Source organism: Pleuronectes platessa, chromosome 8 (assembly GCF_947347685.1).
Source record: "Pleuronectes platessa chromosome 8, fPlePla1.1, whole genome shotgun sequence".
NCBI classification, from domain to species: Eukaryota; Metazoa; Chordata; class Actinopteri; order Pleuronectiformes; family Pleuronectidae; genus Pleuronectes; species Pleuronectes platessa.
The window spans coordinates 18,918,892-18,936,885 of record NC_070633.1 but is presented as its reverse complement, the minus strand read 5'-3'; the positions used below and the strand labels follow the sequence as shown (position 1 = coordinate 18,936,885).

Below are 17,994 nucleotides of genomic sequence, written 5' to 3'. Positions count from 1 at the left end.
TTTATTCCACTATTGTCTGCCTACTCCATTTTCGTTTAATAAACATTCAGTCCGAGACCTGAAGCATTTGTACAGAGTTCATAAGAAGAGATATAATTCTAAATGCAAGAGTTTTAAGATATCATTTTAGTTCTATGGGGATTAACTCCCCACTATATACACAGACAATGACATAGTACTGAAAACAACTGTCTCTGGAGCTAAGACATTCATCACCATGCTCATTTCTTGCAACCACTGAAAATCAAACAAAAAGTCACAGATGAAAGTGAATTTAGAGTAAACTAAACTTTACTATTACATAATGTGAGTGAAATCCGAACACAGCCTGCGTATGTTGCCACAACACTTCATGATTTGTCATCTTCAATATGGATGATACCAGCGGGTCAGAAACAAAGTGCTTTACTTTAGTCTCTTTCAAGTAATTTATCTATATAATTTTCAGTAGAAGCACTGAAACTAAATCATAAAAGTCCAAGTATCCAACGTTCAGTCATAAGTTTATGTATTCGGCCTACACTGTTTACACTTTATATATAATGATTTAAGAACATTTCTTAAACATCCATGTTTCAACAAAATAGCAAATGCAAAGGTCACAGTGTAGCCCACCAGCAGGAGGTCGTTACACTGCATGATGAGTATATGCATAATTCTTAGGCATAGATCAGATTTTTGAGTACTAGTTTAAACTATAAAGTATGAGAATAGTTTTTTTTTTTTTAATTCCACAAAAAATGTTAAATGTATCATTTGTGTATTGAATTTTTGTAATGAAACATTATGTTGTGTAAATAACAAGAACAGATGGACATTCTTGAAAAGTTTTGTCTGGTAATCAAGTTTTATGATCCACTTAAACACAATTTAAACATCTGAGTAACTATATGATGAATATCCGTTGATAGAATGTGATGTTGACGATTTGATGCAATGATAATAATCACCTCTTGGTACATCGATAAAAAAGCTTTATATAACTTCATACTTTGTTAACAGGTGAGGTGATGCTTTTATTTTGTTAAGTTTTTACTTAACTTTTGCTAAAATTGCCATTTTTTCCACAGTTAAACCAACTAATAGGTTCATGTTGTGTATTTCTTCGACAAAACAAAACATTTTGTCGGATAATTATAGTTTTGTCAATTGTAAGAAGTATTTGTTGAAAAGAAATTAAACCTCAATGAAAGTGACCAGCTAAGTGGTGACAAAAAATATATATTCTTCCATCAAAGTGAGATTTGGGGAGGACCGGTGTTCTGCATCGAGGTTCTTTGTACTTAAAATTGGTTACAGCAGTTTAACACAAGCTAATCAATCCATTCTCAATAATTTTGAGAAAAGTATTATTTTCAGTGCTTGACCTGTGCAGGCTGCCGAGCCAAAGAGATGTTTGTTATTATGATATTCATGATAGTTATCTGTCATCAATATTTTTTCAGTTTAACACTAAACGTTTTGGTGAATCTTTGGAGTAATTTTTCAGATAATCCAGTGTTCTGTAAAATGGTTGATTTACATGAAGAAATTAAAGAATCGTATTAACAACACTAAAAGCAAGACAATTAGGTGAGAACATCTAAATCAAGTCAAACTGCTGAATCTTGATATGCAATGTTTTTAATTAATGCAGTAATATGAATAAAATGACATGGAAAACAGTCACTTTCAAATGGCATCACGCTCAGTTGCACAGCGTATATGAAGCCCTTTGCACGGGGAAACATTTTCCGCTTCAGGATGAACAGATATTCAGACCTTAAAACCCTGAAAACATAAAAAATGCCTTTGCACATTTACCAGAAATATGTTTTTTGTTCTGTGATCACTGCTGCTGATTCTTTCTCGCTCTGAAAATGCACAAGTATTGAGCAGCTGTCGACACGATAAGAAATTATTGTAACACCCACAAAGAAACTTGAGAGATTACAGCAAGCGAGGCGATGCAAAATGTCATTTTGAGGAAGTTTTGGGTTCAAGTGCAGAACTTCTCTTTTCAACCATCTAAACTGAGGTCTCTGGATCCTCCCTCTCTTGTGGCACGGCAGAGCCCTCAGCTCTCTGGGATTTATTTTTCCTCCAAGCAAAATAGGCGGCGATCCCAATGAACAACAGAGCTGCCACAGCTGTTTGCAGTCCACATATGAGGGAGGGATCTGTTTCAGTGGAGAGACGCAAAGATCGCATGTTGACAAAGTGTTCACTCACATTGACAGACAACAAGATGAAACGATTGGATCCACTGCAGCAGAGGCAGTTTTCACATATTAATGAACCAGGGCTCATCTCTGAAGGAGGAGGTCACAGTTGGATTGGAGGATGTGATACTAATGGAAGGTTTAAGTGACACAGTGACAGCAGTCTTCTTACCCACAGTAGTGTCTGTGGTCGTAGGGGTTGTTGTCGGCTCAACGCACAGTGTGTTAGTGGCTGCAAACACCCACCCTGTTATGCGTATCTTAGATACAGTGCAGTTGATGAAGATGAAGCCTGTATGGAGAGAAACAGATGAACTATAACTGATGTTCAGCAAGATCATGATCTCCAGTATCATCTGACCATTGTCCCTCATGCTCTCACTCACCACAGGTAGATATTCTCACGTTGAAATGACTGACGTGGTTTTTGACTGAGCAGACCAGAACTCCCTCGACGTTCTGTCTCAGAGTGATGCTGTCAGTCTCGTGATTTCCAGAGAGCAGCTTGTCTTCTGTCAGTGTGTGTCCATCCAGAGTCCAGCTGTACTGAGGACTGTCCCCTCCCTCAACGGAGCAGGACACCCTCATCTCTCCCTGGGACATACACTCAGTGACCAGTCGGACAGACGACACAGGAGCTGGAGGAACAAAGATGATGTTCGACATGTTCACTGAGTCATGGTCGTCCGTCACAGTTTCTAATACAGAACAGAGCAGACACTGCAGAATAAAAAGTTGTTTACCTTGAATAGACAATCGTAGAGTCCAATTATCTAAAAGAGCTCCATCTGAATTACGTATTTGAAGTCTATATTCATCTGTGTCAGATCTATTCAGGTTAGAGATCCTAAGCATTCCATCACTAGGAGTAAAGGAGTATTTGTCTGCCTTTATATTGTATTTAGAAATTGTATTTTTTGTCCAGACCAATATCGTTGTGGTGTTCTTATAAATGGTCAATCTTTCTGGTGCACGATCCATCAGCTGCAGATCCACAGTTCCTCCCAAAGCTCCGTAACACTGAGCTCCATTCTTCTTTCTGAAATCACATTTGGTTTCCACACCTGGATAGTAAAAAAAAAAAGAAGTTTTGAGCAGTTGATTTGCCAGACTAACAATGACATTGACATTGCCATTGCTGTTACTGGGTTTCTCTCAGACCACATTATGTGTTTTTATTTATACAGCTGATGATATTTTGACATTTTACAGTAGGAAAATTAGATGAATAATAGCTGACTGCACCCAGGACAAACATGTACAGTGAAACCTTTTATTACGTTCACAAGACATGTAGATATTTTTCAAACTATAGGAATTAGTGCAAATAATGATGATGGTTATATTTTTGTTGTTTGTGTTCACACAACAATTGTATTCAGTTCTCATTACACAGGAGATTGGATTAGAAATGCATCTTCATTGTGATAAACACATTATCTAGACTATTCAAATTTCCAATAGATAATGCAACAGCTCATGGAGTGGTGAGTATCGTGGAGCAATTCGTTGTTGGAGACAACTAATCTAAAACTAAAAATCTCTCTTTCCTTTTTCAATTACCAGCAAATATACAGTAAACATAGTCTTTCTCAGTTTTAAATCCATGGGCCCCTATCAAAGACATGGCAAAGTAAAAAAGAAAGAAAGAAAAGTTTAACTAGAGAAATACATAAGTGAGTAATACATACACAAATAGATTATTGTACAAAAAATATAAATGAATACATAAATGAATTAAAGAATATATGCAGTGCAGTGAGGGCACAAGTTTCTACATGTTTATATTAATTTATTAATTTACAAACCAAATACATTTTTTTTGTTGATTCAGGAATTAATTAAGGCATTCAATTATATATGTATCTATTGAGTTGTTTATTTATCTTTTTTTTAATTTTGGCAGTTTAGGTCCTCCACCAACGCGAGACTGATCCCTTAAATCCTGGATTCAAACTTTTTCATGTTTTGAATCTGATCTTTGGTCTTCATGAAATCATTGAATCGTGCATTACTAAGACAAATTCAACTCCAAAACTAATATATCTGTGAAAAACCTTACCATGGGAGACTGCAAGTAGCATCACCAACAGTCCAGCTACAGCTTCCATGTCTGGTCAGTGTTCAGCCTTCAGCTTTGAGACAAACTCCTCTTCTTCACCCAACAGCTAACACACACAGCAGGGAGCTGAGCAGTCTGAAATGTTTCCCGGTAGCGATCAGCTTTGAGATGACAAACTGAGGAAACTTTTTTTTTGTGATGAACATTTAAGAGGAAGCAGTGGTCGGTATTTTTAAACGTGACAGAAATTGAGGGATGTTTCATTTTGCTTGTAATTTGATGTTTTGTTGTCATTCACAAAATGTATGCATGCACCACAGCTTGTATATGAAGTCTATGGCCTTATATATAAAGTCCATAGTCTTTATATTCATAGAAATGCACTGTCCACACATAGTCAGGTTTATATAGTCAAGTCTCAGATGTATCTCCAGTCCAAACATATTTTGTGGCATCCACAACTAAAGTGGCGTCCAGAACCAGTCATTTCAGTTCCATATTTACAATGGGAGCACTAAGACTAGATGTGCTAATTATTGAATTAATCCTCAAGTTGGATTAAAGAGATCATCTGATGGTGTATGACATGTGAAGCTTTCTGATTAGTTTCATGCTCAGTAAAACTGTGCATATAGAAAACTGAGGCAACAGCTTTGAACATTTGCCTGAGACCAGAATTTTAGCAGAAGTACTGTACGTGTGATAATCGCGTTTCATCACACTATTTCAAAAAATGACTGCATGGCATTGCACAAAGATATATGGAGGAAATGAAGTGTTGAAGATGAAGACAAACTGTAAAACCTTCCATAGATACAGCTTTGTACACAAACATCTCCTGTTTTTTTCCATTATGTCTGCCTGCTCCATTTTCTCCAATTTAAGGTCAATAAACATTCAGTCCGACGACTGAAGAATTTGAAAAGAGTTCAAAAGAAGAGATATAATCGTAGATGGAAGAGTTTTGGGGGGGACAACAAACTATTCTATAATCCATAGAAATTACAGTTTTCATTTGGTTCAAAGTCTGGACCAAGATTTTGGATACTGTATTTGCACACACAGTAGAGAGACACTTTCTGAAAAGCCTCTTGAAGTAGAATCAGCTGTATGATGGAATGATTCTGTAGGGGCCGGGTTGCTGTGTTCATGAATAAAACTTTGTGAAAATAAATCAGAGACATCTCTAGACTGCCTAGATGAACACATTTTTATCTTGATAACTTAATTTTTCACAGCAGCAGTAGTCAGCAGCCCTGCAGACTGCCTTCAGTCACAGAGTCAAGTTACATCCTGAGTGAAGTGATGTCCCCTGGCAGGTTGCTCATCAAGATCATGACTGGATTTCAGGGTCTAAGGTTGTGAATTCAAACTCTGGTTTAAGAACAATAATTCTGTTAATGTCTACTGAAGCAAAATGCATCATGAAAAGCTCATTTTCTTCTTCGTCCTCTTTTTTCCTCCTATTCCTCAAAATACCCAACGCATTGCTGCTTGTAGAATATTTAATTATACATGACTGAATGTGTGAAGTGAATACACATCAAGCAACTAAATTAAATCGCCCGCTCCCCTCCATGTTTCAATCATTACTGTAACTGTAATTATGATCACATAAAAATTTTTTATAGTTTAACACTATTGTTTTGGTGAATCTTTGGAGTAATTTTTCAGATATTCCAGTGTTCTGTAAAATGTTTGATTTACATGAAGAAGTGAAAGAATCGTGTTAACAACACTAAAAGCAAGACACATAATTTTCCTGTTTAAGTGAGAAAATCTAAATCAAGTCAAACTGCTGAATCTTGATATGCAATGTTTTTAATTAATGCAATAATATGTAAAAATGATAAAACGGTCACTTTCAAATGGCATCACTCTCAGTTGTACAGCTAATATGAAGCCCTCTACAAATAGTGACACATTTTATGATTTAGTATGAACAGATTTTCAAACACGAAAATCCTTAAAACATTAAAAATGCCTTTGTTCATTTACCATAAATATGTTCTTTGTTCTGTGATCACTGCTGCTGATACTTCCTCGCGCTGAAAATACACAAGTGTAGAGCAGCTGTCGACACGATAAGAAATTATTTTTACACCCACAAAGAAATTGAGCCATTACAGCAAGCGAGGCGAAGCAAAATGTCATTTTGAGGAAGTTTTGGGTTCAAGAGCAGAACTTCTCTTTTCAACCATCTAAACAGAGGTCTCTGGATCCTCCCTCTCTTGTGGCACGGCAGAGCCCTCAGCTCTCTTGGATTTATTTTTCCTCCAAGCAAAATAGGCGGCGATCCCAATGAACAACAGAGCTGCCACAGCTGTTTGCAGTCCACATATGAGGGAGGGATCTGTTTCAGTGGAGAGACACAAAGATCGCATGTTGACAAAGTGTTCACTCACATTGACAGACAACAAGATGAAACGATTGGATCCACTGCAGCAGAGGCAGTTTTCACTTACTAATGAACCAGGGCTCATCTCTGAAGGAGGAGGTCACAGTTTGATTGGAGGATGTGATACTAATGGAAGGTTTAAGTGACACTATGACAGCAGTCTTCTTACCCACAGTCGTGTCTGAGGTCGGCTCAACGCACAGTGTGTTATTGGCTGCAAACACCCACTGTGTTATGAGTGTCTCATTAGGTGCAGTGCAGTTGATGAAGACTGTATGGAGAGAAACAGATGAACTATAACTGATGTTCAGCATGATCCTGATCTCCAGCATCCTCTGACCATTGTCCCTCATGCTCTCACTCACCACAGGTAGATATTCTCTGGTACTTCTCAAAATGACTGACGTGGTTTTTGACTGAGCAGACCAGAACTCCCTCGACGTACTGTCTCAGAGTGATGTTGTCAGTCTCGTGATTTCCAGAGAGCAGCTTGTCTTCTGTCAGTGTGTGTCCATCCAGACTCCAGCTGTACTGAGGACTGTCCCCTCCCTCAGAGGAGCAGGACACCCTCATCTCTCCCTGGGACAGACACTCAGTGACCAGTCGGACAGACGACACAGGAGCTGGAGGAACAAAGATGATGTTCGACATGTTCACTGAGTCATGGTCGTCCGTCACAGTTTCTAATACAGAACAGGGCAGACACTGCAGGATAAAAAGTTGCTTACCTTGGATAGACAACTGTAGAGTCCACTTCTCTAAAAGAGCTCCATCTGAACTACGTATTTGAAGTCTATATTCATCTGTGTCGGATCTTATCAGGTTATCGATCCTAAGCATTCCATCACTAGGAGTAAAGGAGTATTTGTCTGGATTTATATTCACACGAATTGTATTATAACTCCAGATTAATATCTTTGCGTAGTTCTTATAAATGGTCAATCTTTCTGGTGTACGATCCATCAGCTGCAGGTCCACAGCTCCTCCCAAAGCTCCGTAACACTGAGCTCCATCCTTCTGTCTGACATCACATTTGGTTTCCACACATGTAGAGTTTTTGAAAATAGATTGTAAACAATTGTCATCTTTTAATTTGTAACAAAATGAGCGACAGAAAATTACCAGAAAAACAGTTCACTCAACAATACTCATTAAGTTCTCGTTACACAGGATGTTCGATTATAAATGTATTTACAGTGATAAACACATTATCTAGAATATGCAAATTTTGAATAGAAAATGCAACAGCCAAATAATTATTTTACTCAGGGAGGGGTGAGTATCGTGGAGCAATTCGTTGTTGGAAAAAACTTTTCTCAAACTCCAATGACTCCAAGGGGAGGGGGGGGGGGGGGTTCATTGAGCAAAATAAAGATCTATACTTTTATTTGAAAAAGAATCAGAAACATTTTTAGGTTTTACTGTAACTGTAGATCACATACTACGAACAGGACGTACGACTTCAATCACTGCCATCAGATTTTAATTTATTTAAAGAATCTATTTGATTAAAAAACTAATCTAAAACTAAAAATCTTACTTTCCTTTTTCAATTACCAGCAAATATACAGTAAACAAAGTCTTTCTCAGTTTTAAATCCATGGGCCCCTATCGAAGACATGGCAAAGTAAAAAAGAAAGAAAGAAAAGTTTAACTAGAGAAATACATAAGTGAGTAATACATACACAAATGGATTAATGTACAAAAATATAAATTAATACATAAATGAATTAAAGAATATATGCAGTGCAGTGAGGGCACAAGTTTCTACATGTTTATATAAATTTATTAATTTACAAACCAAATACATTTTTTTATGTTGATTCAGGAATTAATTAAGGCATTCAATTATATATGTATCTATTGAGTTGTTTATTTATCTTTTTTTACTTTTGGCAGTTTAGGTCCTCCACCAACGTGACACTGATCCCTAAAATCCTGGATTCAAACTTTTTCATGTTTTGAATCTGATCTTTGGTCTTCATGAAATCATTGAATCGTGCATTACTAAGACAAATTCAACTCCAAAACTAATATATCTGTGAAAAACCTTACCATGGGAGACTGCAAGTAGCATCACCAACAGTCCAGCTACAGCTTCCATGTCTGGTCAGTGTTCAGCCTTCAGCTTTGAGACCAACTCCTCTTCTTCACCCAACAGCAAACAGACACAGCAGGTAGCTGAGCAGTCTGAAATGTTTCCCGGTAGCGATCAGCTTTGAGAAGAAAAACTGAGGAAACTTTTTTTGGTGATGAAACTTTAAGAGGAAGCAGTGGTCGGTATTTTTTAAAAATGACAGAAATTGAGGGATGTTTCATTTTGCTTGTCATTTGATGTTTTGTTTTCATGCACAAAATGTATGCATGCACCACAGCTTGTATATGAAGTCCATGGCCTTATATATAAAGTCTATAGTCTTTATATACATATAAATGTACTGTCCACACATAGTCAGGTTTATATAGTCAAGTCTCAGGTTTATCTCCAGTCCATACATATGTTGTGGCATCCACAACTAAAGTGGTGTCCAGAACCAGTCATTTCAGTTCCATATTTACAATGGGAGCACTAAGACTAGATGTGCTAATTATTGAATTAATCCTCAAGTTGGATTAAAGAGATCATCTGATGGTGAATGACTTGTGAAGCTTTTATGCACAGTAAAAAGTTGCATATAGAAAACTGAGGCAACAGCTTTGAACTTTTGCCTGAGACCAGAATTTTAGCAGAAGTAATGTACGTGTTGTGATCGCGTTTCATCACACTATTTGAAGAAATGACTGCATGGCGTTGCACTCAGATATATGGAGGAAGTGAAGTGTTAAAGACAACTGTAAAACCTATCATAGATACCCGCAAACATCTCCTGTTTTATTCCACTGTTGTCTGCCTGCTCCATTTTAGTTTAATAAACATTCAGTCCTACACCTGAAGCATTTGTACATAGTTCATAAGAATATATATAATCGTAGATGCAAGAGTTTTAAGATATCGTTTTTGTTCTACAGTGATTAACTCCCCACTATACATACACAGAAAACAACAGTCGCTGGAGCTAAGACATTCATCACCATGCTCATTTTTTTGCATCCACTGAACACCAAACAAAAAGTTAAGGATGAAAGTGAATAAAGAGTAAACTATCCTTTACTATTACACAATGTGAGTGAAATACAAACACAGCCTGCGTATGTTGCCACAGCACTACATGATTTATCATCCTCAGTATGGACTGATACCAGCGGGTCAGAAACAAAGTGCTTTATTTTAGTCTCTTTTAAGTCATTAATTTCTGTAATTTTAGTACAAGTGCTGAAACTAAATCATATAAGTCCAATTATCCAACGTTAAGTCATAAGTTTATATATTCTGCTTACACTGATTACACCATATATATTACTATCTTAGCTTATCGTATCTTAATACCGTTATTAAAACTCTAACAGTAGATTTGTTTGCTCATGAGGTTAACATGGGTGAAGGATAATAAAGTAAATGACACTGTGAATACATGTAAAAAAAAAGTGTTTAGTAGAACTTGTTTATGTACAATCTTTGGAGATATTGCTGATTTTTTTTTCACAGTAAACCGACAAAGATCAAAATACAAACATTAATACTTCATTCTGATCTCTGACCTCACAAATATCTTTGCAGAGCGGTCAAACTCAAACCACATTAACTTATAAGCAAAAAAAGAAAACTCTTCTTGTCCTGCTCCTTAGAGTCCTGTTTGCTGTTGGTTCTTGATGACTAGAGATCATGATGATAGAAGTCCACATGTGAGTCCAAGTCATAATGAAGATGTTTATTCTCAGTTATATACTCGATCCTGCAGGAAGAAGAGCATAGAGCAAAGGTGTTTAGCACTCAAGCAGAATAAAAATGTATGTTTTCACCATCAGTACTTATTGACCTTTTGATCACAAGCAATCCTGCTGCATCTTACCTGATGTCTTCCTCCGCTTGCACACACAGAAACAAACCAACACAACCAGTAACAGCAGGAGCACAGCAGCCGCCCCAACAGAGGCCGGAATCAGGATGGAGGACCACTTTTGCTCTACAGTGAAGAGACACGAGAACAGACAGTCAGAGACACGTCAATATATTGACCTTTTTTACCCAGTGTTGGGATGTTTGTTACTGTAATTAATTCGATTGTTTGTGTATCTGAACTTTCTTAACTAAATCTATTATATGGTTCAGTGAATGTCTTCAATAGAAAACTTTAAACATTTCTTCGTTTCAGCCTTTAAATATTTTTTGAATTTGACTTTATTTCTTTATATTTCCTTTTCTTATAAATATCAATTTATCGCATTCTTTCGTTTGTTAAAAACTGTTCTATTCTTACTTGAAAAACTGTTTAACAAGTTTTTATTTTTATCTACATTGAATGTTAAGCACATTGAGCTGCTTCTTGAATGAAAGGTGATATATAAATAACATTTATTATACAGTATATCTTTACTTTTTATTTCACTGCGTTTTTTCAAACAAAGTTGTTGGAAGTAGTAGAAACAGCAGGTACACAGTAAGTTCACATAGTCTGGTTCATTGTCTGTCAACACGATGATTACTGTCTTTTGTAATCTGTCCTCTTCTTTCTTTTATTGCACTATATGATGCATTGTGTTTTATTTTTTCACTCCCACATGATCATGAAACTTTTTGACACTTGCCTTGAACATCCAGTTGAAACTTTAAGCTTCCAACGAGTACCCCATTCGAATCAAAAGCCTCCATGATGTATTGGCCTGAGTCGTTCTTCGCCACGTTTGTGAACTCTAACGTCCCGTTGTTAATGAAGAACTGGGTCCGGTTTCTAAAGCCTTCATATATGGTCACCTTTCCTCTCCACAGGGTGAACACATTCACAGGCCTAGTCGGAAGCTGTTTCTTGCACACCACCTGATGGCCGCTTGCGTTGTTGATTATTTGGATGGACACATGTCCTCCAGGGGTAAGAGAGTACAGAGACGTGTTCTGGGTGACACTAAATTTTGTCTCAGCAACTGGAAAGAGAGGTGGAACGGATGTATTCAAAAGCATATGTAAATAAGCATGAAGGATTCATTTTTTACACACTAATTAAAGTTTGAATTTTGTTTCTTGAAAGATGATCTTACCGTGAGATACAGCTGCCAACATCACAAGTAGAATTAGAAATTGCTCCATGTAGTCCTCTTTCATCTTGAACTTTAAAAAACTGTGAACTCAACACAAATAATTCAATGAGCAGCTGAACGGTTGTTTTTCACACTGACAGGAAATTCTAAAGGGTTTGGTTTGACGGTGTCAGGAAATGAGGTGAACTGTCTCACTTCTCCTTGCAAACACAGGCCAATGGTGGCGTGCAGTTAACCTCTGTTGAAACACACACATGAAACTGAATCTCGAGAGTGCATTGGCTAATCAGTGGTCCGGGGCATGTTTCAACAGCAACGCCTGCCGACACAGTTTTGATATTTATTTTGTTAACTCCTTCCTCTGCGCCAAAAAACTTGAAGTGAAATCTCACCCACTGCAAGAGACACAACGCAACAGTTGTGACATAAAATAACCAACTCTGCCACAGAATGAGACTGGTTGGTTACTTAAAGGTTCGGTGTGTAGAACTTATGGACATATAGTGGTGAAGTTGCATGTTGCAGCTGAACATCCATCACCTCACACTCCCCCTCCAAACATGAAAGAGAACCTCTAGTAGCCCTCAATTGTTATAAAAATGTAATTTATCCAGTCTGGGCCATTGTAAAAAATAAATGGCGGCCTCTGTAGAGAGGACTTGCTCCCGATGTAAATATCTATTTATTTAAATATGAAGGGCCCATTCTAGGGTAAAAAAACACACTAGTTAACTCATCATTAGGAATATTTTTTATATTTAATTTCTGCCAATAGATCCCTTTCACCTCAATCTTACATGCTGAACCTTAACGATGCCAGAAGTCTGTCCATGGCAGAATTCATTATGTTCTCACTACTTCTATTAAGTGCATCTGAAGTTTAGTTGCACTTTTGTTTGCTACAGAAAATACAACTGCTCTGTTAATCACTTTTTCTGTGATTTTCATTCCAGGCGCATTTAGGGAACTGATATCTTACAGTTTTACATACGAGTAGAAAGACATTTCATTCTGACTTGAGATGCAAAAACAGAAAACACTGTTGGCCTACTGAAAGGGAATAGAGATTTCCCATATAACTGAAATGCTGCGATCCCCATGATTTCTTGTGGACATGTTTTGTGCAAAGGCCTTCTGAAGTTTGGATACTTGGTTCCATGCAGAAGACTCTCGTCTGTAGTTTCTCCAAATAGCTGCTACAAAATACACCATTATATCAAGACTGCCTGTCTGGATCATAGAATGTGTGTGAAGATGGAAGACATGAAAGCTCCCCAAAAGTGAAGTAACTACATAAACATCGCCTCCTCCATGTTAGCAAATTGGACACGGATCAAACAAAAAAGTCAAAGTACACATGAAATAAGCTTTCCTCTAAGATTGCTCTTCTTAAGTCTTCTTTGTACTTCTTATCACAGTAACGTATGTTCAAGTCTTCATTTTTACAGTTTGATTTTTATTACCTATTATATTCCATCCAAATGGGGTGAAAAGTTATGATTGATAGCTGAGGCTAACTCGCGATTGGTCAACGGTGTTGTATTGGTGGGACCTCGACACCACGACTCCGTCCCCCGATTAGGCAGGGCAAAATTGTATCACCTCCTCCAAAGGCAAAAGCGTATTCCTTCGACTGATCTCTTTCCTCTCAGATGTCTTTCACTAATCCCTGAGAGCAATAATCTTGTACTTATGAACTAGTGATGACAAATGTCTAAATGCACTCTGCTTTCATCAAACACTCATAAGCTGGGGTTCCGGTTATGGCGTGACGTTGGTGAGACGCATCTCAGCGAGGCTCCGAGGCTAGCTTAATGGTTATTTTGTTAAACAGACCACAAACAGCTTAAACCGTAAATGCTCCAACAGCATACTTCCAGCCAGCATGATGGTCAACACCAAAGCCCAGAAAGCAGCTCAGCAAAACTCAACAACATCGAAACTACCAGCGTCTACTCCACAAGCTAAAGCTAGCTCAGCTGCGGCTAGCATGGAAGCTGCGTCGGAGGCGGCTGCAGAGGAAGGGTCAAGTACTGAAGTCATCAGCGCCATACGCGCGATGCAAAGCGACTTCTCGAAAAAGTTCGAAGAAGTGTTGAACGGCATAAGTGGAATAAAGAACGAGTTACAAAGGCAAGCCAATAGGATTACAGAAGCAGAGGACAGAATTGGACAGGCAGAGGACAGTCTGGATGTCATGCACAATACTGTTAAGATGTTACAGGAGAAATGCGCCATGCTGGAAAACAGAGTCGAAGACCAGGAGAACAGAGCGCGTCGCAGCAACCAAAAGGCCAATTTATGCTTCTCCGTTTTGACGACACGGACAGATAGGACCGCCTTCTTTGCCGTGGAACGCCCTCTCCGGGCCTCTCCGGGGCTGCACGGAGAGCTTTTCGGATAGCCCTTGGCTGTGATTGGTCCGCTAACGCCAGCATTTCGGGACCTCAAACTTCCTATTCCATTACCTAAATCACAATAAACCTAAATCACAACTAGGACTCTATGATTAATGGGACAAGTGTGTTAAGCCAGCGGCGTTGTTCGGCTGACGGTGGCTGGTTAGAGCACTTACGGCATGTGTGTACGGTCACATACGGTTATAACGAACTTTCATAACGGGGCTAGCGGGCTAGCCACCATGCTAACTGCGGTGGGAACAGCGCAAAAACCCGCTGACTTTAATCCCACGGCTGTCATGACACTGTTTCTCAAACACCGTCAGGCTAGAAGCAAACACTTGGTAGTAGTTGGTGATGTGTCCTCCCGTGTCGAGGCTTCGAAGCGTGTTTCGAGTAATCGAGGATGATTTTTATGAAGCGCGTATCGAGGCTTGTGTTGATGACGTATGTGATGACGTTCGAAGCCTCGCGAGCCGACCGAGCACGTCACTGATTCAGGAAAGGGTTCGCGGGTTTGGTGTGCGATTCAAAATAAAGGGGGCCGCGAAACGCAATGGATTCCCCCCCACACTACTTGTCTCGGGACTTTATTGTGCGTTTGCTTGCAATATATTCTGAGTATTGGAGGTAGAAAAGGAATTTATTTCCTAACTTGTACAAACTTGCGGTATCTTTTCTTTGTACCCCAGCCTTATCTGCGCGATGTGAAATGATCGTTTCTAAAGCAGGCGAAATTATTTCAAAAAAATGAAACCGCCTGAAACCCAGCACTGTTGAGAAGCTGTTGTTTTTATATAAAAATAACTTAACTGTTATCCATTTTGTACGTGTACGTGTATTGGCATCACAAACATCATTAATTTGTTTATTCAATTCAAAACTTCACACACCAAAGCCATGGTTTCATTATAATCACATTACATATAATGTCTTCTTGATGGCGCAGAAGAGCAAATTAAGCACCATGAAGCTTCGGCCCATGAGCGAACCAATTGGATGGAAAGCTTCAGAGCTTCATGAAGCTTCATCTCGCCATCACTAGTATTGCAGCTGTTGAATTAGCAACGCAGTTTGGAAACAAGACCGGGGTACTGCTGCGCTAAGACACGATAACATAAGCATTATGACCCGCTGGGTGTCACTTTATTTCAGCAAAAACTGTTGCGTCATCAACAGCCTTTTTCTGTTAGTTGCCATCGTTCACTGTGTGTGAGGAGCCGGGAGGACGTAAATAAACCAGCGTGGACTTCTTCTATCTCATGAGGTAGGCTTCTCTAAGCTCGACTTCCGTTGCGCCAACTACTGTTCTGGCGGTGAATTGTTTTCAAAACAAAAAGGCTCGTAGAAATATAAATCAAAAAGTGTCCGTCCGTAACGGACTCGGAGAAGCATATATCGGCCTTACGACTCATCGGCCTTCCAGAAAAAGCTGAGGGCAACGACATGTGTGCTTTCCTGGAAAAATGGCCTATAACAGCGCTCAGCACGGACACTTTCCCCACTCCTCCCATCATCGAGAGAGCACACCGGATAGGACGACTAAAGGCCTCAGTATGCTTCTCCGAGTCCGTTGCGGACTGACGGACGGACAGAGCGGACGGACCCTTTTTGATTTAAAGTTCTACGAGCCTTTTTGTTGTGAAAACAATTCACCGCCAGAACAGTAGATGGCGTAACGGAAGTCGAGCTTAGAGAAGCCTACCTCATGAGGTATATAGAAGAAGTCCACGCTGGTTTATTTACGTCCTCCCGGCTCCTCACACACAGTGAACGATGGCAACACAGAAAAAGGATGTTGATGACGCGACAGTTTTTGCTGAATAAAGTGACACCCAGCGGGTCAAAATGCTTTTGTTATCGTGTCTTAGCGCAGCAGTTCCCCGGTCTTGTTTCCAAACTGCGTTGCTAATTCAACAGCTGCAACAGCTTGAAGCTACACGGAGGCAGCTAGCTTCCCCCCAGCTTCCACACACAGTCAGCACGGACAGCCGATACTAACTACTACCAAGTGTTTGCTTCTAACCTGACGGTGTTTGAGAAACAGTGTCATGAGAGCCTTGGGATTAAAGTCAGCGGGTTTTTGCGCTGTTCCCACCGCAGTTAGCATGGTGGTTAGCCCGCTAGCCCCGTTATGAAAGTTCGTTATAACCGTATGTGACCGTACACACATGCCGTAAGTGCTCTAACCAGCCACCGTCAGCCGGACAACGCCGCTGGTTTAACACACTTGTCCCATTCATAATTGATTTAATACTGAATGGTAGGTAAATCAGATATTAAGATCACATCCTGGAATATCAGAGGGTTGAATAAGCTAGTGAAATTAAAACAGGTATTAGGCAGGATTAGACTACTTAAATCTCAAATTATTTTTCTGCAGGAATCACATCTGACTGATATTAACAAAGTTAAAAAAAGATGGCCTGGACACATTTTTGCTGCCCCATATAACTCCAAAGCCAGAGGCGTCATAATTTTGATCCACAAATCAATCCCATTCAGGATCAACCAGGAAATAATTGATCCAGCTGGCAGATATATTATTTTGCAGGGAACAATATTAGAAGTTTAAATTACGTTGGTCAACATTTATGGACCTAATGAGGACAATCACTCTTTTTTTAGAAGTCTCTTTCTTACTATATCGTCGAAGACAAATGGCATTATTGTATACTATGCTGAGATCCAAATCCATAGACACCTCACACTCCAGACTTAATGCCTGGAGGGACGATCTACGAGTAGATATCACTGAGGATGAGTGGGAAAATACTTGCTTAAAAGCACAAACACAGACAATTAACACTGCATTGAAACTGTTACAGTATAAATGGTTGTATCAGGACATATGTCACGCCTGTGAAACTCAATAAGTTTAACCCTGACAAGCCTGATAAATGTCCTAAATGCAATGTTTATGTTGGCACACTGTTGCACTGTATGTGTGAATGCCCAAAAATTCAGTTGTTTTGGAAGAATACAGTTATCTTGGTAGCTGCCATAAGGGTCCCTCTTGAGGCAAAATTCTGTATATTAGCTATCTATCCTAATGACTTTGTACCATAGCGAAAGACAGCACCTTTGATTAACCTGTGTATGCTTCAAGCCAGGAGAGTGATCGCTTTGAGATGGAAGAGTATGGACAGTCCTACAACTGCAATGTGGCTAAGGGAAATTGCTTCTTGCCTTGCCTTGGAGAAATTAACATATGTGGTCAGAAGGAAAAACAGTAAATTCAAGGAAATATGGGATACCTTCATGCAATTTTTGGAAAGCGACCAAGTGGAAATTAATGAGTGAAACAGAATAAAATAGTAGCACCTAATAGGATGAATATTAATTGTAACTAACTAATATTATGAATAAGAGAACGTTATTTTATCTAGGCTTTTGATTTGATTGATTGCAATTTAATTTTATGTGTATATTTATGTCATTATTTACTTCCATTTATTCTTATATTTTTATATATGTTTTTTTTTAATTATTTTATTTAATCTTATTTAAGTTATTTAATTTCTGCCTCTTTTTCTTTACCCTGAGTGTTTGATTGTGGGTTGGGGGTGTTCATAAACGTTTGTATGTTTATAAATGTTTGAATGTATGTTTCTTATATGTAAAACTCAATAAATATATTGTTAAAAAAACAAAAACACTCATAAGGTCATTGTACAATAACATCTCATTCCTGGCAATCGGATTTTATTAACACAAAAACTGGAAGAACAAGTGTTGGGAGAATCATTAAACTGAATATTGATATATACAAAAAGGCTGATTGGTAAAGGAGACTAAGAG

The 17,994-nt window shown here is 38.6% G+C and overlaps 2 protein-coding genes across 3 annotated transcripts; both read right to left on the bottom strand.

Annotated features, from left to right (window-relative positions):
- Positions 1-269: 269 nt before the first annotated feature.
- On the bottom strand, positions 270-6,402 carry LOC128445498 (uncharacterized). 2 transcript variants are annotated; one of them, XM_053428224.1, is made up of 6 exons: positions 6,262-6,402; positions 4,264-4,398; positions 2,945-3,265; positions 2,588-2,839; positions 2,374-2,493; positions 270-2,159 (listed from the first exon to the last, which is right to left on the bottom strand). In XM_053428224.1, exons 2-6 carry the CDS (start codon positions 4,310-4,312, stop codon positions 2,008-2,010), a joined length of 894 nt encoding a protein of 297 aa, XP_053284199.1. In that variant the 5' UTR covers positions 4,313-4,398; positions 6,262-6,402; the 3' UTR covers positions 270-2,007. The 2 variants fall into 2 exon arrangements, with proteins under 2 accessions (XP_053284199.1, XP_053284200.1); XM_053428225.1 differs by having other exon boundaries at positions 2,448-2,493.
- On the bottom strand, positions 6,069-12,036 carry LOC128445608 (uncharacterized). Its single transcript, XM_053428358.1, has 7 exons — positions 11,795-12,036; positions 11,348-11,680; positions 10,612-10,725; positions 7,390-7,746; positions 7,027-7,284; positions 6,729-6,932; positions 6,069-6,616 (listed from the first exon to the last, which is right to left on the bottom strand). Exons 1-7 carry the CDS (start codon positions 11,856-11,858, stop codon positions 6,465-6,467), a joined length of 1,482 nt encoding a protein of 493 aa, XP_053284333.1. The 5' UTR covers positions 11,859-12,036; the 3' UTR covers positions 6,069-6,464.
- Between the last annotated feature and the right edge of the window lie 5,958 nt (positions 12,037-17,994).